The sequence below is a fragment of the Aphis gossypii genome, chromosome 1 (assembly GCF_020184175.1).
Source record: "Aphis gossypii isolate Hap1 chromosome 1, ASM2018417v2, whole genome shotgun sequence".
NCBI lineage: Eukaryota > Metazoa > Arthropoda > Insecta > Hemiptera > Aphididae > Aphis > Aphis gossypii.
The window spans coordinates 39,348,819-39,374,497 of NC_065530.1; the positions used below are offsets into that span (position 1 = coordinate 39,348,819).

A 25,679-nucleotide genomic window follows, 5' to 3' on the forward strand; every position below is an offset into this window, starting at 1 on the left:
ATGAGAATAATTGTCGAAAATTCATAAATGTAAATAAATGCTGAAGATATTGGAGTTATATAATATAGCGTATCTATGTTATTATAATACACTATAAGTTATAGTTGTATATAAATATACCCATAGTAATAAATATTGATATTTGTAAAAACGATAATACCGACTTCGATAACAATAAACTCTACAACGATTGCAGTTAGGTATATATATACAGTGTGGAGTGTAATGAAACGGAAGATGTTTGAATATTGAAAGAAAAAATAAAACACATTTTCTTGATAATTTATTTTATATACTAAAAAACAAAAAATACCAATAAATAGCATCATCTTAAATTTCATTTTACAGATTAGTTTTCATCAAGCTGTCTGGTTATGTTTGAATGCGCAAGTTATTGGTCGAGATTTGACACGAAAGCTTTTTTTGGCGATTTAGCTGGAACTTTTTGGTTATCAGGTTTATCGAACTGCAAGAATATACTGCATTTGCATTGCTGCATTTGATGTGCAGTGAATGATATCGTATTCCTGAACAGCGTCATTTTCTGAAATGTAGTTATTTCCGAATAACTTTGCATCACACCCTGCAGCAGGTCTTAAAACTTAAAATTTAATTTAGATAATTACATAAACCTACTATTTCGTGTGTAGGAATCCGGAAAATTAGTGCCTTTGTCGAGTTTCGTATTAGTTTATATTTTATGTTTCTGCGAAGACTCAACGCAAAATAAACAATAAATATTATACACGATTACGGTCGGTGCAATATTGACAAAATGTATAAACGCACACAATATTTAAGTATATTATACATTGTGTTCACAGATTGCAACATAATAATTTATAAGTACGCTGAAATAAAGTTCACGAGATCCGGATATGATGCGGTTCGAGTTAACGATTTTTCATATTATTATCGTCGTTTTGTAGTCTGTCGAATATCGATTTATATAATCTGCAACAGTGGATTTATATTATGCAATGTAATAATAATTATAATTGATATGCGCTCGAGAATCGCTCATAGTTATTTTTAATGTGCATATTATTATAATAAATAAAGTTAAAATTATACCATCATCGTGACACTAAATTGATTTTTCGTGTTCTTGCTGTATTTCCTATTAGCTTATTATTTATCAAGTGATTTTTTTTTATCTGTTTTCATTACGGTGTCGTTTCATGTTCGAGTGCGGTGATCCGAGCCGCTCGTAGGTATTATATATAGTACTTACTATAAATTAGAATAGTATAAATTAGAAACTCATCGAGTCGTCTGGCGATATATTATACATATTATATGCACATTTTCCGTTTGCGATTCAAAAGACGACTTATTCTTTATAGTATAACTAGCTGCGTTTGTCATCACAATGTCTAAAAGGATACTATCGTCATTCGGCCTCGTCCAGTTTTTTCTTCTTTGTTTGCAACTATCGCACTTCGGTAAGTATACAACCGTTAAGTTTGATTTTCGTTCTCGGACGGACCTCATACCGGTATAATTGAAGTACTTATTTTTTTTTTTTGTGCGTATAACGGATAGATTTTTTTTTATTAAAATGGTGATCTGTTTTAACGAGAAAACAAATTATTTATTAAATAATGTATAATATTTATAAAATATATACTGATGAGACGACGTGTCAATTTTTCGTTCAAAAATTTATGTTTAACGACAAACACGAAGTGTAAACACGACATTGTTCTCGACGTATCGGGTTGATGAAACTGAATCAGTACACTCACAGTACCTATGCATATATATATATATATATATATACGGTCGTTAATGCTTGGCACATTTTTATTTTACCGTTGTTACATAACACGAATGTATATAGTATTCACCGAAGAGAGATAAATCTGCGAAGGAATTACGAATGGCGAGAGTGTGAGATTATCGTGTTTGTTTGTTGTACTAATATAGCATGCGAGTAACGTACTTATACACATATACGCACTAGATTATATACATGTGCATTGCATTATAATACAACCTTTTTAAAATGTTAATTTTCCAAACGTTTTTCCAAAACAAATTTTTTAAACCATTTTGTCGACCTCACAAAAGCCAATTTACATATAGTAATATTGCTGCTGGTCATATAATAATAATCGTTCCGGTACGCATAATATTATCGGGTAAATTGAATTATTCCGAAACAATAACGTGGTTGCCATTTGCGGTGCAGGAGAGCACGAATAGATTCGGGAAGAGGTCATCAATTTAAAATGTAAACCACGCATACCTATAAATATTTTCCCATACGAATTTGAATACTTTATATACTACGAGTACTTATCACATGTAATACATTTATCTCTTTTTTTCTATATATACTTTTACGATTAATTTAATATCAAGGTTTCCCGAATTTATAAGATAGTATATACAATTATTTCATAATCTATTAATGTCGCTGTCGTTATGGTTTCTTAATTTGTAAAGCAATTGATTGTTATGTTTTTTATTATTTCTTAAACACTCAATAGTAAATATGAATAATTATAATTCTCAAGTATAAATTATATAGATATATTACATAGTAATATACTTATAAAATATTTAAAAATAGAAACTTAAGTTTTACAACACAGTGAATGTAATTCGGATTATGAGAATATTTTGATAAAATCGTCAATCACGTGAGCGCAATTTCGATAACCAATTGAAGGAGCTATTGAAGGTATCCACGATGAAGTCTACGGCCTCTCCAGCCGCCAATATAAGTTTTGGCAAGGGTAGTAAAAGGTTTAAAAGCTATATTATGTGCGGAAGCTTTCCTTAATTACTATTCCAAGCACATTTACCCTTATCGTGTATTAGTTATTTTTTTTAAAGGTGTAATATTTATGGTTCATATACTATGTATATATTGTTTATGGACTTTTAAGTCACTTTTTAAAATTACAAGTATTTGATATTTATACATTCATGGAAGTACATTTTTAAAGAGATGTATATTGTTCTGTGTGTAGTTCATCCTTCCATTTTATTTTATTTCATATACTTAACGTCCTAACTGTCATAACTTTGTCCCTGAATTTGACTTCTTCGACCACGAGGGTCTTCACTCTTCATAAATTTCTTTCGATTTTTAAACGATTTTAAAAGCCCCGAAAATCTATATAGGTACCCGGTACACTCTGCGGTATAATCGTTTACATGTTTAGTAAACCGTCGAGCAATTTATTATTATTCAAAATAATAAATATCCGTCCACTGGATAATCCGACGGCCGCATACTGTGACCGAAATTCTTGGGGATTTTTAGAACCCAAGATCGACGGGACCGAATCAAACGTTATCGCCAAAAGCATATCGCATATTCCCATCACTGACGTGTTATAAAATAACTAAATAGCCGACTCCGTGCGTATTATGTGTTACAACATGATGGTACGGTCACCATTTGTCACACTGGTGACAGTGCGTGTTTACATAAAACCCCACGACAACATATTTTGCTTTTATTTTGATAGTAAATCGTGCGATCGATATTCGATAAACGTGTTTTGTATTAGCTACACTAATTTCGCAGCTATCGTCCGGACTACAGCGTGATAAGCTGCGTACATTATAAATTATGTAAATATCACCAGTGCGTGACAATTGGCGGGAGGCCGTGCATCAGAGATGAAATCGAGTCATCTGTATATAGTTGCTTTATAAACTTGTCTGTGCATGCGTATTCCGAACAAAAAGCTCTCAGCTCGGAACAAGGGGGGGACCACTGTAATAATGCGTAGGCACCTAATATTATAATATCGCCGTGTATAATATAACGTGTAACCGCACACGTAAAAGAGTGTACATATAATAATATATCAGGTATAATATAAATTGTAACGTATCAACGCGGTTTTTATTTTCTTCGCGTACATATTAAAATATTTTAATGCCATAAATAATGTATATATTATTACACCGTAAATATTATCATCATTATATTCGTTTACACGTATATTGGCGTTACGCGAGTCGGGCGGCGCATGTACATATATCGTAGTCCGCGGCTGCAGATGCTGCGCGTTCTTGAATGTATACAGCTAAAACCGACAAATCGCGCGCAACACATTCGCACGCGAACACGCGCCGCCATAAATTATGATAATATTATAGTATTAAAAAAATTAAAAAATAGGCGATAGTTGTACAGTATATTATATGCATGTCGGTGTGGTGTGCGTTATTGATCTACCGAGCGGTGTGCGGTGTATCGAAGGCTTCGCGTCTCTCTCGTCCGCCGCCGCCGCCGCCGCACATTACCACTGCTGTATTTACTATATTATGTGTATAATATTATCATGTTATATTATATGCGCTTATTATTATGACTAGCATGGCCGTACTTTATATATATATATATAAAAAAAAAAAACATTATTATCGTACGTGTAGTATATAATATAGTTTGCGAATATTATTATACATCATTATTATTGTTATTATGATCTATTTTTTCGGGTTTCCGCGCGCGTAATGGGAAACTGCTTTCACTGTACGGCTAGTTAGACCTACCGACAACAATATTTAACATACACACACTTGTTAAACATAAAACCAGAAAAAACATTATATCCTTTAAACGTATTTTTTAAAACGAGGAATTTTGCACGTCCGTCCCGAATTCGTTTATAATAATACCTTCCATTTATATTATTGTTTTCGTCGAAACCCAGAACTCGCTTCCTCCTCTATGATATCTCGTAGAAAAAATGTTAAACATATTATATAGGTAACCTCAACGCACGTAACCTAACGCCTTATCGACTTTTTAAAACGCAGTAAACTGCAGAAGATAGTGAAAAACGTGTATATACATTATATTATTATTATCTGATACTGGAGGCACGACTGAGTATATAAACTGTGTAGTGCATACGTATTATAATTTAATTTTCAATTTTGGTGATCCACGGTATCATTTTTTTTTTTATAATTTTGGAAATAATACAGTTAACAGGATATTGTATTTATATAAATAAGTGGGTAATCACATGTCAACATAACTATTATAATACGAAAAACTCTTGTAAGAATGCGTCGAGTTATGTCATTAGTTGGTAACGAAGACGTAAAATACTGACAATGTATTTGTCACAAATTCTAATCGAACGATGTAATTGAATTACTATAGGTATTATCAGCTGGTGACGTACATGGTTCAGTCAACTGTCGGTGGTCGAACACATTTTATGTAGAAAAAATGTTTGTATTTGAAAGAAATTGAACTCGTGGGTTTTATGATCGTCTCGAATTTTAGATGACTGCAATAACGTTTAATAATTACAGTAATATCACTTGTGATATAAAACATTTTATATTCGCTTTTCACCGTTTACAAAAAAACGATGTATTGTTTAAAATTATATCAAACACTATATTTCTTGTATTTCATAAGAGTAGAAGTTTGAACGGTAAATTCATAAGAATGTTAACATTTTTATTTTTTTTCAATATCATCCGATCAGCTATATGGTATATAATATGTTCTTAAAACAAGAACTAACACACATTAGTACATTTCACATCGAAATATACACAAAACGATCAAGCTGCTAATAACCAACGTAATTAAATAATAATTATCTTGTTATGAAGTAAAATTATGTATCTATACTAGAACAGGAACATTTGTTACTTATTATAATATTATTTTAATTGTACAAAAACTTATCTCAGCTTACTAGCGAGTACATATTTCATACAGACATAATATAATATGATATTCGCCATATTAGGTACTTGCTAATTGACCGTAACATTTCACTTTTAACACATACACGACACGTATATAAATCCATTCCGGTAGTATGTAACCTTGACATAATCAATCATACATCACTGTTCCATGTACCTAGATAATGTATATAAAATATATTTTCGCCAGCCGCGTTGACTTTCGTCACTACAACTGTACGCGAATATTACATGTATTATGGTTACCAATGCCGTTGTCGATATAATCACAGTATGTCCATTATGCGTTTCAATGGGACTTAATACATTTTGTCCCACACACATATATACGCACACACACACTGTAGGATTTAGGAATGAAAAAAATTCGTGGCTAGACACAAATTATTATTAACCTATATCTAATTAAGTTACATAATATACAATATAAACAACAATTATAAATACTCGACCGCAGTGCTCTAATAAGTGATAAACCATTGGGTAATATTATAATATTAAGTACTTATTGTAAATATAGGTACCGTTAAAGAATAGTATATAGGTACCTAAGTATACTACGGTTTTTTTTTTTTTTTTGGTAAATTAACTAGTACAAACGAGAAATAATCCTTGAACTAATATTGTGGGGGGGAGGGGATTCAACCACAACACTATACCACCTCTTGTAAACCACCCCTGTATACACACACACTTAAACACTTATATAGAGGTGTCATTGTAGCGTTTTTAGCGTACTTACAGCCATTATTACGTTTAATATGCATATATCGCGTGGTAGAAAGTATAATTTTTAATTAATATACTACTCATTTATTTATATTGTTATTCATAAACATGTTAATATGTCATAGGTATATCATGCATATTCGTGTATATTGTTTTCGTTATAGTGTCTATTACAGTTTATAACATTAAACATAATATTATAATATATTATATTGCTTAAATGGACTAAAAGTATTGAATACTATTGAGAAATATCATAATAGGTATATTATTATTATATGACGTTAATGGTTGGTTGTAATATACGTATCTTATCGTATTTTCGATTAATAAATATTACGCGTATGGAAACCAGGAAGTTGAAACGATTTTAGATTGTGTTTTCCTCACTTCTCTCGTGCGTTTTAAATAATAGGTATAATAATATTGAATTTCAAGTGTACAAACGCAATGATATTATTGATATCATACCAAACTAAAAGATAATAATGTAATACCCGATTTTTTAATGAACGAATTCAAGTAAAACATGAGAGCACCCAATAATAGTAAAAATGCATAAAGAAGGATAATCGTTTGATATTCGATTAATGCTGATAGAAAAAAAATCGTCTCACGACTGAAACTTTCTGAACCATAATATAATATAATATAATAATGATGCCATAATAAATATATAGGTTAAGATAGTCGTAACACTCGGTGCAAAATCATGGCAATAAGAATACCAAAATGTATATTATAATTCCAACATCGACAAATAAAGCAAGTTTACCCACGTCTATTATACGACATTGTGCTGTCATCTGAATAATCATCGCGGGTCATCAACGCGGCACATATATTTCTAATTATAAGATACCTAAATATCGTTCACCATAAATATGCGCAGGTCTTTTTGACACGGGAAACAATATCTTAGTGACGTTTAATTCGTCCAAGAATTCAAATACCCCAACCCCGATGTTTTTTTAATGATTTGTATTAAATTGTTCAAAAATATAATGAAATACATTAAAATACAATAACAATTTGTGTTCAGTAAATTTGACTTGAAATACGACACATTTGAAGTATAGACGTAATCGCTACTTGTTATAGTATACTCATTGGCTTAAGGTGTATGATATCTGCAGTTTTAACAAATTAATATTAATTAATAGTAATTTTTTTTTTAATTTAATTACGCATTGGTTTCAATAATACAATATGTATAATTAATTAAAAGGAAATATATCAAAGAAATGTAATAAATAATAATGGTTGGTTACATATTACTCGTATGTAAGAAAAATTATAAATACATTATAAGGTACAATTAATATACTTGGTTTGCTTGGGAGTAGGTGTACGCTGCAGATATAAATTGCAAGCTTTTAAAGTTTTAGTGCATTAACTACACTTAAACTTGTCAGGATTAGGTTTAAAGAAACCTTGTAATGTTTTTGTTTTAAATTTCTTTGTACTCATATTGTTTACTAACTGATAATAAAATCATATAGTATAATAATACAGACAATTAGTAAATTAATATTATTATTTTACAATGAACAATACAAACAGTATATTATAAAATATAAATCATTAATAATAATTATAATAACATCGTTTATAATAAATAATAATTATCACATTATAACGTTTATGGTTTATCATTTGATAACAATATTCTGGCGCTTAAATTGCATTATCAAGTTTGAGTGTTTGACTGATTTGAGTTGGGTACCATTTTATGCGCATTCGATGTACTGAATGTGGTATCGGTATTGTCATAGATCAAACCATTTTAACTATAGTTAAAGCTGTTTTATCTTAGAAAAATAAATGTGTATTAATACGATATTATATTAATATTTTGATTGCATATTAAAAATATTTAAAAACAAAATAGCAATTACTTTAACAGATGAGGAGAGAGAAAAATCCAGCGGTGGGGGCAGCTGCCTCTCCTACCTACCCCACGCGCATGAGTATGTCGTTCAATAAATCTTTTTCTTTTCTACTAAGAAATCGTAAAATTATTAACACAATGTTTCACTGATATATTATTATTATATACTTACAAAACGGTAAGTAGCTTAAAATGGTTAGTATCGTTATTAGGTTATTGACCATTGTGTGCTAGTTGAATTTTTAAACTCATCCTTAAAAGAAATTAGTCACGTGATCTCCTATTAAGTTTACATTAAACGTTTATACCTACTCATCGTTTATGTATAATACAGTTTGTAAATATTTTTTACTTAAAAAAATAAAATAATAAAAATAATACCGCTTTAGTATAATTTAAATTATTATATATAATTCGAATTGGCATTCGTCATCGCTATATTAATGGAGGCGGTAGTGGGACGTGGGTGACGCGCATTGTCACTACCTATATAATATCTTATATATTATGCACATTCGCACAAACTATTCATCGAATGCGACATTGACAATACTCAACAAGTGTCGTTTACCATACGAGATATTATATTATATTGTGTATAGGAGAGGTTCGTTTCGTTTTTAAAAATGTCAATGCAGATGTGTACATTTTCACAATATTAAACAGAATACAAAGATTTAATCATGTATATATTACGAAATACGAATGTATTATATTATTAATTATATAAATGTGACATTTTATGTATGTGTGTATATGGTTGTGGTGGTACTATAATATTATGTAAAGACATTATAGTGAAATGTTTATTTTATCCTTTCAGTGTCGTCGACTCAAGTGAACTCATTTGACGATTTGTTTCACGGAGAAATAACAGGAAACAACGAATCAGACCAATACTCCATGACGGATTCCTTTCTAGTTGAAGTAAACAAATCTGTGACTTTCTGGTTGTATACGAAGTAAGGGATAGGGATGAAATGAAATCGTTGTATTGTTCCAACGGCAGCTGTTTTTTTTTTAGGATATATTTAAAAAATATATTTCTAAGCATTGTTTAATTTGTAAAAAAAAAAAAATTGCCGAAAAGTACTTTGTTTGATGACACAGAAACAAATTTACATCCCTTTATTGCTAATGAATATACAAAATTTAACTGAAAAGGATCATCCACATGCCCATCATCCACAACCCTATTTTTACACCCTTAAACATATTACCATAAACCAAAACACATTTTATGATATGTTATATTAATTTTAAAAGTTTCATTAGTTTTAATCATTTACTCGTACGTTATGATACGTATAGTGGTAGATTTTTGCAGTCGATTGAAGTAATACTGGTATAAAATGGATAAGTAAATGTAGTTTTAAATGTTTTAATTATGTTAGCTCTTTATATAGTACATATGCCAAATACCAATGTATACATATATATGCACCTTATATGTATGTATTTTATTGTCTAAAATATCAAAATCAGTCTCAGAATTCTAATTACGTATAACAAGAAACATGTAAGAACTAACCTGACACCGCAGGAGGTGTTAATAGGTTGTAACCGTTTAATGGAATTAAGGAAATACATTATAAACAATTATACGTATAATATTTATTAATCATGATTTGATAAACTTTATGAAATGAGAATATTTTTCATTTATAACATAGTTTTTATGTTAATGTTAAATTTCCAATTTCTAGATAATGGATTTAGATGGTATTTTTGAACTTTTCTTCCTATTATATGAGCAATATTTTTTTTATCCTTTTTACTGCAATCGAACGCTTATGAACTCATTAGTTGTAGCTTATACAAACTTTAATACACCGCTTGAATTATTGAATTATCACAATATTTATAATATCCCACATGGGAAAGTTTATATAGAGTTCTTTTGGATTAGCAGCGGATCGTCGCTACCATTTCTCTTTTAATTTATAATATCCGTGGCCAAATGATTTATTCTTAAACAGTGTATACTCAGTATAGACGTCGGTATTCATTGCATCGTCTTCGTCACGGGAGCTCAGATTTTCAGGACAGAAATACGCGACAAACATGTTTGACCTCTATAAAAAAATCTTACTCTCACTATTATTATGCGTATTGCAAAAACAGTAGGTACCAATACGCGCATCTCGTTGCGATATACCTAATAATATAACCCGGTATGCGCATTTGATGAATTTATCATCCGTCTTATTGGACCTAAATCGATTTTCTGCGTTTTTGGTTTATCAAGTCCATCAAGGTCGGAATCGACCGAAAAATATAATATTAAATTTAGTTTAATATAAAGAGATGTATGGCTGAATGAAAAAAAAAAAAAAAAACAATAATAAAATTTAATTATAAAATGTTTTGTTCACCTACGCTAGCCTCTCTAGTCACGTATGATAGTGTAGTGTACCAGATGCTTAAACTTTGTAGAGTAACAAGTGTACGACATAGTGACTTACTTGCAAACAAACACACGCGAACACGGAAGTATTTTTACTGCTGAATAAACGATAAAATTACGGGATGGTCTTATTGACGTTTCTCGGAACCACTAGCGCTATCTACACGTGGCGGGCGTGGTTTCAAGCATTTGATGGTCTGTGTGTTTTGTTTGTAGAGAGCACTCCGAATCTAGTCTCAGGCTGGTGCCCGACGACCCGGAATCATTGTCGTCATCGGGCTTCAACGGCAGTAACCCGACCAAAATCTTGATACACGGATGGTTGGGCGACAGTGAAAGCGACCAGAGCATCTGCATGATTTTGAAAGCTGGTAAGTGCTATAGACTAAAATATATAATATAGTTATTAGTTAAAACACTACTTAACAGTGACGGTGCACGTAGAAGCCAAGCATGCATTGGGTTAAAGATCGGTAATTAAGCTGGCAAACAGTAGTTATAAACGCTTAACTCATTGCAAGTATTATATACACACAGCAAGTATTCGAATACTGACTCATGGAAAAACTTGTAAATAATCGTTCATATATATAGCGATGGTCGACAGGGTGTGTCCAACACGAGGGTGGTATTGTAGTTCGTTGGTCTTGTAGTTTTTTGAAACGGCAGGCTACGACGTGGAGCGTGTGATTTCCTCCCTGTATATAATCGGATCTCGGGATAGTGTCAATAACGATTTTATTTTGTCGTCGACAATAAATCGCACGCCCTGTACCACATAAATGTATAATTTAGTTAGCCACCTATAGCTATACTTTGCATACGGTTCTGATTTATTACGTTTTTTTTTTTTTTTTGTTTTTACTTCCCACTTATATTGGAATATGGGCGTGTTGGTCGGTAAAATTCGATCTGCGCTGTGGTTTTCGTGACAAAACTAGATTATTTCGCAATCAATAAATTCAATAAGACTCAGGTTATGTACGCATAATATATCTAGATACATTCGGCGAATTATGTTGATTAGTTCGATCATTACTGAGAATAGGTTGTCAGGACACCCGGTCGAATGTTCCAAACACCCAAGGTCACTTGTTCATAGAGATGTGTGTCAACAATAGGTACATATTATGAAAACCGTCAAAAACGCTGCACAGTACCTATAGCATAATATAATATACATTATATCGTTCAAAAATATAGTAACCGATTACAAAAAGGAAAAAAAAATTGACATGTCTAGATAAAATTACTATGAAAATATGACCTATCTTCCTTAGAATTTTAATGGGATTTTATCGGAATTGTATACACTTTTGTACTCAAAACCAATTAGTGTAGATTACTCATAGTTGATTAAGGTTATATATAATATATATATATTTATCACCTTTCTACGGTAATGTAAATACTAAATTTTATTATAATTCAACTTATATCTGTGACATTCGAATAATAAATTATTATTATTATAATATTTTTTTAACAATGTACTGAAACAAATATTATGCTAATTAAAACAGGTAAAATAGACTAGGTATTCGAAGTTCCTCTGATAAGAGCTGAATTTCTCATTCTGCAACGAATCATGTTCTTTTTTCATTCACATCATCACATTCATTTTGTTTGACGTAGGTATTTTAATAACATATTGTAGAATAAGATTAAAAAAAAAAATCTCGCACGAAGCAATATCTAGTGGTGAATAGAATAATAAAATAATAATTATAGGTCGACCTCTATTGACTTAGCTTGGACTTATAAACATTTGGCTATGTATATTTTATTTTATCAATTTTCATTCAAAATTCAACTTTTAAATTCTGGTTGTTACTTGTTACGCACATCATGTAATAGGAATACTATAGATGTACACATAATTTTCAATTTTTTTGGTTGTATTGATTTGAGAGTGAGTTAAGTTTACTGTACCGTTTATAGTATATACATATAAGGAGATGTTGTGAATGACATTTTTTATTAATTTTGGTTTAATGGGTTGTGTGGAGAGCAAAACAACAATTTATTTGAAGTGTGATAAATCCTAGATAGAAATTTACCTATAAATTCACCATCGATGGTTTGCAGTTTTGTCCGAATTTCTTTTCAACAAATGTTGACAAACTTTTAATTTTTCCAGAATATCTTCCGTTGTACGATTATAATGTGGTGTGCGTGGACTGGAAAAGCTTGGCAGTGGATATTCCGTACTTTACGGCTCGGATGCGTTGCAAAGAAATCGGAAACTATGTAGGTGAAATGATAATGACAATGACGGAAAACACGTCTCAGAGCAACGATGATATACACATTATAGGTTTTAGCATGGGTGCTCATATTGCTGGTTACGCCGGTAAACGACTCGGTGGAAAAGTACATAGGATCACTGGTACGTATAAAATTATAATGTAAACGTAAATTCAGTATCGATAACTATTGGTTTTTTTTTTAACGTCCGATCGAATAATGATAATGATAATAATATAAGACAAGATCTGACCAGTACTTACCTGTATAATATTATGTATTACCATCGATTATAAATACTAATATTTTCAATGGTATTACACACTAACTCTGGTTACGTATTTGAACCAATGAATCGTTTTCTAAAGAATTAGATCGCTTATATTTTTTTGATAACGATAACTTTGTACATTAGTTTTACTTTATATATTCTTATAGTTAATATATTCACTACTTATATAAGTACATTGGTATTTTTTTAATATATTAGAAGTCTCGAAATGATTATATTTTAATCTAATAATAACATGCACATGTGTTTCAATAATAAAAGCAATAAATTCGCATACTTGAAGCAGATTTTGTGCTAAAAGATGTGCGTGTGTAATAGATAGGTACACTTAAAAATATTCTTGATAATTATTTAATATTGAGTGGATACTTGACAAAAGATTAAACTGTTTACCTCGATATTAATATAAGTTATTTATTATTAGTAATGACAAATAGCAAAATAAAATAAAAATAAAAATAATAATAACTCCGTAAGAGATTGCGTTAAATTACATACAGAATTGAATGTTTTGATAATTGTATTTCGTTTTTTTGTTCAAACAGAAATTTACACATAGTAATTTTAAACAAGCCGTATATTTTTTGGACAGTAATAATTTGTCATCGTTATGTGCGTATATATAGACAATAGACCACTTGAATGGGTTCTTTATAGATGTGGTTCGAAGTTTTTAAATTAGAACGGAATAAATACAACACTCACTTACAATTCTTACCAAATTTAATTTCTGATGGATAGTGTTTGCAAATTTCACGAAATATTAAATTATGAAATATTTTAGGTAGTACATTTTTTTTTTTTTATTAATGAGCTTATTTATTTTTACGTAGAATATTTTGTTTTCTTTAATATTATTATAGACTATAGTATTTGCAATTTTTTATATTGACAAAAACATATAAAAATATAGAATAGGTATCTACTTACATAATTATTAAAACCTTTAAGGTTGAGCAATTTGAGTTTTATAAGAGTTAAATGCGGTATCGAAATTCTATGGAACAGAACCGGCTATATTCGAAATAGTCTTATAATATTGTGCGATATACTATGGTAAAATTATACAATTTATGAATAATTAATGAACAATAATGAGTGTATGAAATCGTATTCGTGTTGTGTTTTATGGGTTTTTTTCGTTTTAATGAATGACGGAGAAAATAATATTCACAAATCTGAAAATACACAAAGTAAATAGTAATACACCTACCTCAATGATAAAATGTATACGTTTGCCATGAATATATTATATGCATTATGAAAACGTTCGTTACTCTGTGCTGTGTGCACAGTATAATATTGCTGACGATATTTTTTTATACGTTTTAAAATTCGACTAACACTGATAGATACACCATTATCATAATGCAGAGTATGGAAAGGGTATTTTTTCCGATTGAAAACCTAAACGAGTGTAATGTTTAATTTTCAACGCGTATACACGTTCCAGGCTTGGATCCCGCCAGACCGATGTTCTCCAGTAAATCGCCTGCCCACAGACTCGACCAAACCGACGCGCAATTTGTGGATGTCGTGCACACGACAAGTTTGGTGTTGGGGCAGTACAAACCGATAGGAAATATCGACTTCTATCCTAATGGAGGCAACACCAAACAACCGGGCTGCAGATACGATTACGGTAAAACAATAATAACAACAATAATAAATAATACACAACTATTATAATATCAACGAGATTATTAACGGTAAAGGTCGGAATCTTACGTTAATTTTCACAGGAGATTTCTTGTGTGTTCACTGATCAATTATATAATTTTATAGTTTTAATATGCATCGTATACAACTCGCAACCTACTACAGAAGTAGGTCTACAGAATCTGCAATTGAAGATAACTTACATACATTATATTTGTTTATATAAGTACTATACCTATATAATATTATATAAATACATATTATATATTACGATGATATTATATTTATTTATTATAAACATCTGTTGCCAGTATTATACATTGGCTTGTTTAAAAGTTTTTATTATTATTACTGGATATATTTAAATTTTCGTTAACACTTTTTCAGGCTCAGGGCTAACAGTATTTTTACGCACATCTAATGTTTTTCAAGTTCTTTGATCTAATTGCATACACATGTTTTTCTTCTTTTGCATCGCAAATTACTGAGTAAAATACTAGATCAGAATCTTCAGCCTCTATTTTAAAACCAACTATTGTTGGTTAGTATAACTATTTAAAAAAATATATACTGATATTTGACATAAATACTGTTATTAAAATATAGAAGGCGGAAGGAGAAAAACATTAGATGCGTATAAATTAGATAACCATTAAAAAAAAAAAAAAATGATTGTGCCTAACAGCAATCAAGAACTAGAATAAATAAATTTATTGAAATACCAATAAAACAAATGATAACACTTTATTGTATATAATATTAAACAAATGCAAAGTTTATTGAAATGAATGTCAATTATAAAAGTAGGTATTGTTATCATAAAAATTCTTTATAATTATGATAATAAGCTTTTAAACACACTAGTAAAAAATACGACCACTCTTAATTAACTTTTAAGACTGTAAAAGAGTGAAGGAAGATGAAATATATCCAATAATAAATAATAGTAATGCATTTTGAACTCACAAGTCTACTTTTACACATTCTTGTAATAAATATAATATAATATTAATACCATACGTATATTGTATATTAAATTGCATATAAGTATTCGTGTAGTAGACCGAAGTAAAATGACCGCAAATGGCACAAAAAATGTGCTGAATGCAAATAATGTCCCACAATTCTAAATAATCAAAAAAATTATGTATACGATGAACACGTCATGTGAATTGATTGGTGAAAGACGTCCCTTATCATTATTAAACGTTGACCGGGAGATACATAGGTATCGTGGTTAGTCGACAATATCTCATGTTATACATTATATTGTTTAGTGTATGGCGAGATATGCAGCCATTATAAAGCTTATCAGTTTTATGCGCGGTCCATCCGGTCCAGAGACGAGTTCAAATCGATCAAATGCGACAAATGGAAAGATTACGAGCAGTCCAAATGCGAAGATTCCGAGAATTACACGTACATGGGCGAATACGCGAATTGCAGGTACGCGTTTTGAACTTTTGAAGTGATAACAACTTACTATCTTACTTACTATCATACGTATTATTTATGTTTTATTACCCAATTGCCGAATCGCGGTTTTCTGCAAACGGTATTTTTTCCTGTCGATACCATTATTATTATTATTATTTTTATTTGTTCAAACTATTATCTATTTCTAACACATATTTTTTATATTTTTTTCAGTCTTTCTGGCAATTATTATTTGTCAGTTGTGTGAGCTGCAGTGGCGTCGATCGTATCGTTACATCATACAAATATTGTTAAACATTTTTATTTAGCTTGATTTGTCTGTATATTAATTAGTATTTAGTATGTTACTCATAATGACTGTAACAGCTTTACGATCCAACGTTAAAGTGTTTGTTTTACAAGCATATTGTTTACATTTTAATTAATATCTGTGTTCTAATAATTTTGATTTTGTATAATCATTTATCATTATTCATTATAATATTCTTATTATTAAATCGTTCATGCAATTTATACGATTATATTAAATATATACTAATAAAAAATAATAATTATATATTATATTTGTATACATTTTAAGAAGTACGTTAACTCAACAAATTAATCTATGTAATCTAAGGCTGGGATTTTAATGACTTAAAAAATTTCAAAAAATGTGAAAATGATTTAAAAGATGCAAGTTAGAAATGAATTTCAATTTATTTATAATAGTTTGAAAAAAAATAGATCACAAGTGTATTTTTAGATTTTTTTTTTTTTTAAAAATATAATACTTGTAATAAATAACTGCAGGGTTTCAATCGTTATCAATTATCATTTATACATAGAGTTGAAAAATTAATATAAATATAAGTTCGTATTGAATAACGTTGAATAATCTATTAAGATCCTTAATCTTCTCTCAATCTCTTTAGGATTAATTAGGTTAGGATAAATTTTCAAAAATTTTTGAGTTATTTATAGACCATTGAAATTTTCGATTTTTATGAAAATTTTTTTTGAAGTGTCGATAAAAAAATGTTGGATGACCAAAAAATTTTAAAAATGTAATAAAAAGTTCCTTATGAGTTTTTCTTATTGTAGCTAAAAAGATTTAAAAATCGTTAGTCACAATTTTTTTTTTATAAGCGTTTATAATTCAAATTTTTACGAAATCTGTTGAAAACGCGAAAATTTGCAAGTAATTTTGAAGTTGAAAAATCATATAACTTTTGTGTTTATAACTTGTGTGTTTGAATTTTAATTTTTTACGAAATAGCTAGTGTAACGATAACGATTTATCCTCAAGCGATTTTAAATATTTGTTATTATTCAAAAAGTATAAGTCGTAGATACTTGAAAATTTTACCAGTTATTAAAATTGGTATTTTCTCTATATGATTTAATTTTCAAAATATTTTGACTTTTTTTGAGCTATTTATAGACAACTGAAATTTTCAGTTGTTCTGAAAATTTTTATTTGAAGTGTGGATAAAATTTTTTTGACCCAATAAAAATACTTGAAAATTTAATAGAAAATTCCTCATAAGTTATTCTAATAGCGATTAAAAAATTATAAGCATACATAGGTACAATTTTTTTTTATTAGCATTTGAAGTTCAAATATTGACAAAAATTCGTCAAAATCATGAATATTTGCAAATTATTTTGTAGGTATAATTCATAAAATTTTTTGTATAAGTAGCTAAGAGTTGAAAATTCAATTCGAGATTTTCCATAAGTTTAGCTTATAATAATATTATAAAAGAACTTAAATTCTGGTGTATTCAGGCCATTAAAACATAAACCACCTTTTTTACCAACCATTCGAAATGATATCCTAGGCTGACAAATCATCTTCATTCAGAATCGTTTTTCGTATACAATGATATCTATCATTGGATTCAAATTTAACACTTCTATAATATATATAATGATCCATACGGCCCTAATGTACAGCAGAGCGGTACCCACTTACCTGCTTTTATATTTTATTTTTATCTAAAAAAAAAAAAAATTATAATCTGTATTTATCTAACACAATAAGTGAACAAGATAATATTGTAATGATACAATATAAACATAAAATATAACACAAAAACATGTGAAAAGGGGTATTATCCAGTGATGAAAGATGAAACCTTTCAGAAGAATCGGTTTATTTGTTAACTAATTTTAGTTTCGGCACTAGCGGGTTTTGAGGCGGAATGGATAGTTGCCAGGAAGAGCGAGTGGTGATAGGTGAGAGACTAAAAGATTAGGATGGCGATGAAGTTTTAAGTGAAATATTTGGCCATGGCTTTTAGTTAAGTGAACAACAGTTTTCATTTTCAAGTCTTTATGTAAAGATCCATTTGTCCCCCGTACGGGGGGACGGAGGTTAAAAGGCGAGGAGGAGTGATAGATTGAAATGTGTGTTTGGAAAGGTTTGGTGCATATCTATACTTGCATACCATAAGCCCAAATAGGCCCAAATAATTAATATACTTTTGTGTGTATTGTGCATATTATAATATCTTCATAGCAATTCTTTTAAAAGTAAATACTTGTTTTCTAGAAAAGTATTAAAGTTTTTGAAAATATTTTTTACATAACTTAAGTCGTATTTTTTTTTAAATAGCTATAGCTATATTCATACAATCATACACAATGCTTATCTTAAAATGCACTTTATAATTAAATATGCGAATGAAGAAAATAATTTTAAATTAATTATTTCCTACATATGCATTAGTAATTAGTAATTACTATTTACAACTATTATATATAGTGCAATTATAATTATGAATTTACTTGTTTGATCAAATAATGTTATCTAAATATTATCTATTGTGTAAGAATTTAATACAATTATATGTATATATAATATATATATATAAGTTTTTACATAAATTCATATTATTGACATAAACACAAGTGCGTATTTAAAAGACCATTCGATTGAAAACGGTGTTTTTGTATTTAGTCGTATTTATAAGACAGTTGATTATCATTTATCATCGACTACAATTTAATATTTAGACACCGCGAAACCACTCTGTCGAAATGTCGGTAATCTTAAATTATCCAATTACAATAAAAATTTTATTTTGCATGTTGAACGTTTTTGTTTATACCCACGATATTTCATCGGGAAGCGGTAAGTTGTTTTATTATGTCTACATTTTTACGGTAAAATTGTATTATTCATTCGATACTACTTTATGTGTGTTATGTAAAAGAATATATTTACTGTATAATAAGTTTAGGAATTATAAAAGCAACAGTTGATAGAATTAACCTTAAAAATATAATCCCAATAAAATTAGCATACTATTTGAATTTAATAATTTTAACCTAACCTAAGTTTTTGCTTTATATTTTAGATTTTGAGCGGAGCGATTTGAAATATTCTGATTTTCAACTTTGGTAGTAGTTTCTAGTATTAAATATCTAATTTAATAGTTGATAGTTTGGAGAGTGTCAAGTAAAAAATTCCTAATATATTTTTTTTAATATTAGGCAAAAAAAATAGATTAAGGAAAAAAGGGAATTTTTACGTTAAATAAGATTTATTTCTGTATTTATTTAAATATATTTCTTAAAATTTTGTTCATTGTTCACACTTTAATTTTCTATACATGATATTATTTAAAAAATATTTAACGCTACCTTATAATACTAATAGTAAAATAAATTAATTTATGGCAATATTGAAAATATATTATGAAATATAATTAGTAGTGATATAGGCTGACATGTCGTCTTTATTTAGAATCGTTTTCGTATACACTAATACACTGATATATTGAACTCAAATTTTATAAAAACATTTAATATTTAATATACTTGACATACTCGATACCCAATGTACAGCACAGCGGTACTCACTTGCCCATATTTTAATGCTACTTCCACTTATAAGCTTAAAACGACTAGAGCAAGTATTTTATCGATGTATGAAACTATGAAGTATAATAGTCATTAAAACAAATTAAATATATAAATACTTTACGTGGAAGAAATATTTTTTTAAAATTATTATAAGTCTATTATTAGTAAAAACAGTTATATTTTTGAGAACGAAAAGATAAAATCAAAAAACGGGTTTGATTTGACACTTGAACTAAATTCACGTGAGCTTCATGCACTTTAATAATAATATAATTGATTAGTAAAATATTGTATAATATTAAATACATTTTTAGACTAAATATTAATTTTTACATTTTTTTAAATTCAGCCTATGAATCTAATGGACTTGATGATGGTCAAGAAAATGATTACGATAATGACTTTCTCTATGAGGACTACGAAACGTACCAAACATCGAAACATGTATTTTACTGGCTTTACACCAGGTTAAATTTTTAAATATTATAAATAATATATAATAATTAACTGCGAAATTTGATTAATAAGTAAAATTGATTGAGAGATTTTTCCTTAAATTTTAGAGATGACACTGATGGTCAACTTTTAAATAGAAGTGAGCCACACATGATCGAGTCGACGACGTATAACGAAGATAATCCAATTAAAGTTATAATTCACGGTTGGCTTGGCACTACACAAGAAAAAGATGGCGTTTGTTCGTACAACGTAAAATGTAAGTTTTAAATTTTTTTTATATTAATTAGTATACCAATATAATTTCTTACTTTTTCTTTTAATGAAGAAAAATTTTTAAATTTAAAATTTAAAATTTTTTTTTTCTAATTTTTCTTTCTTTTTCTTCTTTTTCTTCTTCATTACTAATGAATAGCGTTCACCTAATTTACTTATTGTTATTAGGTTTAGAATTTTATGGGGTTTGGTATTTTTTGTTAAAGTTTGTAATTATGTATTTTTAAAATAAAAAAACTTGATTTTGATATTGAAAAATTCAAAAATAATATTTTTATTTTAAATTTTCATGCTATTTTTTAGTTTTTTTTTTTATTTATTTCGATGATTAATTTTTATTTTTGTCTTATGTGGATTTTATATTTTTAGATTCTATAGATCAGAGGTTTCCAACCTGAGGTACCAGGGTTTTATACCAATTAAAAAGAAAAATTGGGTTAAATATTTTAAGAGAAATTACGTGAACAATAAAAAAATGTATAATGAGGAGTACAATTTAGTAAAATATTAAACTTAGAGGTACAGAAGGAAAAAAAGGTTGGGAACCGCTGTTACAGATTATTTATGATTCATAATTTACGGATTGTAAATACAAGTTAAAAAAGTAAAAATAAATATTTACCCATATAATATTATATTGTATAACGTTTACACTTTTGAGGGAGATATTAATTATAGGATTAAACGCAACAACCAGATTAGTTAATTTTTTGAAAAATTTTTAGGATAAGTAATAAGTATACAACACAATATTATTTGTAAGTTGTATTTTTGTAGTAATGTTTGTATTTGTAATGTGCTATGCGTTTTATAATGTACAATAATTTGAGATACAAAATTGTGATACATTTTTTTTTTATTTAGGTTTACTTAGTAATTGAAAAAAAGTTTTTTTTATGCCCTATGAAAAGTTTTAAAAAATTGGTACTTATCGGTTATCGTATTCCAATGGTTGTTGGTGGCCACCGGAAAATATCAATTCCATTATTGTACTGCACGCTGTTTTTAAATATTAAAATTTTATTTTATAAAATAGTTATTTAAAGCATAAATTAATTATTACCATGTAGTATTGTAGGTACTTGGTATAAAATATATATATATATATGAATAAATGTACGATGGAAAAAATATCAATATAAAACAAAAATATTTATGTAGGAGACAAGGATTTAACAACAGTTTATATGATAATTTGAATAAAATATATACAGTAATTGATTAAACGTTTTTGTCGCTAAAGAAATTCATACACCGCTACTATAATTTAATAATCTGCCACGGATCGATGAGTTACTTATTGTCTTTTATTTTGTTTTTCAGTCAACGTTCAACGTTTTGAGTAGGTATATACTTTTGATAGATCTGTATATAATGTTGAAATGCATTTTTATTTTTTAAAAAATCATATAATAGGGAATGATAACAGAAAAGTACCAACAAATTAACTAATCTGGTGGTTTCATTCAGCCCTTAAATTGTGCAATACGATAGTATAATATAATATTATATGATATGGAATAAATACATAATATAATTTTGTTTATAATAGTGTATGAATATAAGTATAAATGTAACTAAATAAAAATGTATGAATAGAGGTAATTTTTAACCATTTTAACAGACAAATAAATTGTATATTTTTTTATTAGAGCTTTACAATAATAAGGTATAAACTAAATTTGTAGTTATTTTACTATTATAAAGTAATTTTCAGCGTATTTTAAAATGGGCGATTACAATGTGATCTGCGTGGATTGGAAACAATATTCGACTGACATATCATACTCGGTCGCTAAGGCAAGGGCCAAACACATAGCCAAAGATATTGCCAACGTGTTAACGAGGATTACATACAACCTGACGATAAACTTTTATAGTTTACACATAATAGGACATAGTATGGGAGCACACATTGCCGGATTCGTTGGACAAGATTTACCTGATGTTCCTCGGATCACAGGTAATTAAATGACGCATGCCAAAATATTTAATACTTTTAAATAATGCATAATATCGATTCGATTGATCTATGCATATCATATACATTTTCCTCTTCGCCCCTCACAAAAAAAAAAAAAAATAATAATAATAATAAATACGGTAACACGAGGTTCTCTTCACAGTCTTTAGGGTGAAAAATGGGGGTGTCATCGACTTTGTGTAACCGTTGATTCAGATCAGTTCAACAACGTTTTCTAAAAGTTAATAAAATACCAAAAACCATATTATATTATTATGGCTATAGTTTAAAATTTACTGTTAGTCGAGTTCTCATTGAACAACTAAGAATTTTTTTGGAGGGATAGTCTCCAATTTTATACTTACTCGAATAAAAAAATATTTTTACAAATACTGTAACTTTTAATTTAATTATTCATTAATTAATTAGACAAATTAGCTGTATTTTAATTTGTTATAATAACCAATTATTAATAGAAAATCTTTCAAAAATTATAATTAATTATTGATGTTTTTATTAATTAATGTATTGCAGGATTAGATCCTGCAAAACCGAAGTACGATAAATGTGATCCAGAAGATAGACTAGACAAGACTGATGCGATATTTGTTGATATAATACATACTAACGCTGGTCAAAACGGATTTGACAGATCTATTGGTCACATGGATTTCTATCCAAACGGAGGAAAAAAGCAACCTAACTGCGAAAAAGGGGATAAAAAATGTGATTACTTAAAATATTACTCGATAGCTAAAAGAAAAAAGTACCTATCATAATTGAATATGAATCTGTTAACGAAAACCGTTTTGGTGTATTTATTTTGAAACGTTCTTCGATTTTTTTAATTAGGGTAACTAGAAATAGAAAAATACTACAGATTGATTATCAAATTTTGAGTATCAAAATAGCTTTATTTTATAACGGGACTCAAAAGTTTTCACTTATTATCAGATTTAAAACAAATGTTTTTAAAACCTGTGTCCATATAACGCTCAAAGTTTCAAACAGTTATTGGTTCACAGTCAAATGCATTGACTCATGTTTAATGGATTTACACATAGAGTTCTACTATCATTATAGTAGTTTCTTGTAATTTTTACAAAAAGTTCTACTACAAAAGAATGCGTATAATAAGTTGCCTATCTAATATTCCTAAAAATCGCAAGGAGTAAATAATTTATTTGATTTAATATTGATATTGTAATATTACTATACATTTACTCTCGATACACTATTAAGTTATTTTTAGTTCAGTATTTAAATATATTTAAAATTTTTTATTTTTTACAATGGGGCTGTTCGTTTTTAGGCAATTTATAAATTTCGTCATCGCCGTTCTTGATGTTTCTGTTAGACATAAATGATTATTAGTGTGAATGTGGCTAGGCATCCTCGAAAATATTTATAACATGGCGTAACAATTGATAATTTCATTTAGCTGCCAAAACATAAATATACTTTTAGTAATCCAATTTAAATTTTGATAAATAAATTGAATCCGTTTGCTCTTTTTAAAATTTTTTTGGAGTTAAATCTTTAATATTTTGTCCTACGACTTCAAATAAATTTAAAGGGGTAAATAAGACAAAAAAAATATATCAAAAAGTAATATAAAAGAAAACTAATGAATTCAAATTATTTATCAAATTTAAGATTGGACTATTAAGCAAATATGATTATTTCTCACTAGGTTGTTGGTATGTATGAAAAATTCAATCGCTTAGAACTCCTTTAAGAGTTTTAGAGCCGACGAGTTTATAGAACAAAAATTTGGCTCACAGGACATATTTCATGATACCGTCAGATTTCATTAATTTTATAGTATATATTTTTATAATTATTAATTAAAAAACTTGAGTTCTCCAATGTCATCTAAATAAAGTTTTACTCTTACATAATACAAAAATTCTGATAATTCTACGGAGCTTAATTGATGTTCCGGGAAACTCAATTTTGATTGTTAAAATAGTTTTATTTTATTTGTTCGTATGGTTTATTACAGTATGGCTACCTTTTCGCGTAATTGAAAATTGCCTGGAAACTTTTTCCACTTAATAAATAGCAGTCTTCAACTTCTTTAGCGTATACACATAACACCGTAGTATTGGTGGTGACTTTTCGTGCATATTATTATATTTAATTGATATTGTGTGTTTGCAGCTGGTTCGTGCAGTCACGTTTCGTCCTATCATTATTACGCACACTCCATATGGGCCAAAGGCGATTATATCGCATATATATGTTCCAGTTGGGAGGACTATGAAGCAAACATGTGTGACAAAGCCAACAGTACTTATATGGGCGAATGGGTAGACATGAAAGGGTTTGTAGTCTATTTGTATTTTGTACCCATTTTCAATACCGTTGTTTGAATAGTTATAGTAAAAATATAATAAATTTATTTTGTTTCAGGGAATACGGCGATTATTTTTTAAAAACGGAAGTTCGAGATTAGTAGATCACATAGCGTTGAACAAGTCCATTTCTGAAAATCTTTAATATTATAAAAATAAGTGTTAAGTATTAAATTTTTTTTTTTGAATTGTATATTAATGTTCAGTATGGCTGTATTATACTTTCCATATCGATACATTTTATAACATGCGTACCTAAATACGTTTTAATCGACTTGCTGTGGTTGAATAAAATTATTTTCATACAACACTTATATCATTTTGTAATGAATTAAGTTAAATATATTAACATAATATAGTAGAACCTCGATTATCCGAACTAATTGTATTATTTGTACAATAAATTT

The 25,679-nt window shown here is 28.6% G+C and overlaps 2 protein-coding genes and 1 long non-coding RNA gene across 3 annotated transcripts; 2 read left to right on the top strand and 1 right to left on the bottom strand.

The window, feature by feature from the left end:
- Nucleotides 1-270: 270 nt before the first annotated feature.
- On the bottom strand, nucleotides 271-1,117 carry LOC126548969 (uncharacterized). The gene is made up of 2 exons (XR_007603093.1): nucleotides 637-1,117; nucleotides 271-544 (listed from the first exon to the last, which is right to left on the bottom strand). It is a non-coding gene; the product is annotated as an uncharacterized LOC126548969 (long non-coding RNA).
- Nucleotides 1,118-1,243: 126 nt separating this feature from the next.
- On the top strand, nucleotides 1,244-16,929 carry LOC114123883 (pancreatic triacylglycerol lipase-like). Its single transcript, XM_027987018.2, has 7 exons — nucleotides 1,244-1,445; nucleotides 9,150-9,288; nucleotides 10,950-11,104; nucleotides 12,874-13,122; nucleotides 14,726-14,914; nucleotides 16,209-16,377; nucleotides 16,582-16,929. The coding sequence occupies exons 1-7, from the start codon at nucleotides 1,373-1,375 to the stop codon at nucleotides 16,613-16,615; spliced, it is 1,008 nt and encodes a 335-aa protein (XP_027842819.1). The 5' UTR covers nucleotides 1,244-1,372; the 3' UTR covers nucleotides 16,616-16,929.
- Nucleotides 16,930-19,294: 2,365 nt separating this feature from the next.
- On the top strand, nucleotides 19,295-25,586 carry LOC114123899 (inactive pancreatic lipase-related protein 1-like). The gene is made up of 7 exons (XM_027987035.2): nucleotides 19,295-19,486; nucleotides 20,570-20,687; nucleotides 20,784-20,935; nucleotides 22,670-22,915; nucleotides 23,450-23,641; nucleotides 25,079-25,241; nucleotides 25,331-25,586. The coding sequence occupies exons 1-7, from the start codon at nucleotides 19,393-19,395 to the stop codon at nucleotides 25,371-25,373; spliced, it is 1,008 nt and encodes a 335-aa protein (XP_027842836.2). The 5' UTR covers nucleotides 19,295-19,392; the 3' UTR covers nucleotides 25,374-25,586.
- Nucleotides 25,587-25,679: the final 93 nt, after the last annotated feature.

Bases quoted from the DNA above. Each gene is read 5' to 3' on its own strand.
- LOC114123883 (XM_027987018.2), top strand. From the start codon at position 1,373: ATGTCTAAAAGGATACTATCGTCATTCGGCCTCGTCCAGTTTTTTCTT. The intron at 9,289-10,949 runs GTAAGGGATAGG...TTTTGTTTGTAG, and splicing joins ACTTTCTGGTTGTATACGAA to AGAGCACTCCGAATCTAGTC. The intron at 14,915-16,208 runs GTAAAACAATAA...TATATTGTTTAG, and splicing joins GGGCTGCAGATACGATTACG to TGTATGGCGAGATATGCAGC.
- LOC114123899 (XM_027987035.2), top strand. From the start codon at position 19,393: ATGTCGGTAATCTTAAATTATCCAATTACAATAAAAATTTTATTTTGC. The intron at 23,642-25,078 runs GTGATTACTTAA...GTGTGTTTGCAG, and splicing joins CGAAAAAGGGGATAAAAAAT to CTGGTTCGTGCAGTCACGTT. The intron at 25,242-25,330 runs GTTTGTAGTCTA...ATTTTGTTTCAG, and splicing joins GAATGGGTAGACATGAAAGG to GGAATACGGCGATTATTTTT.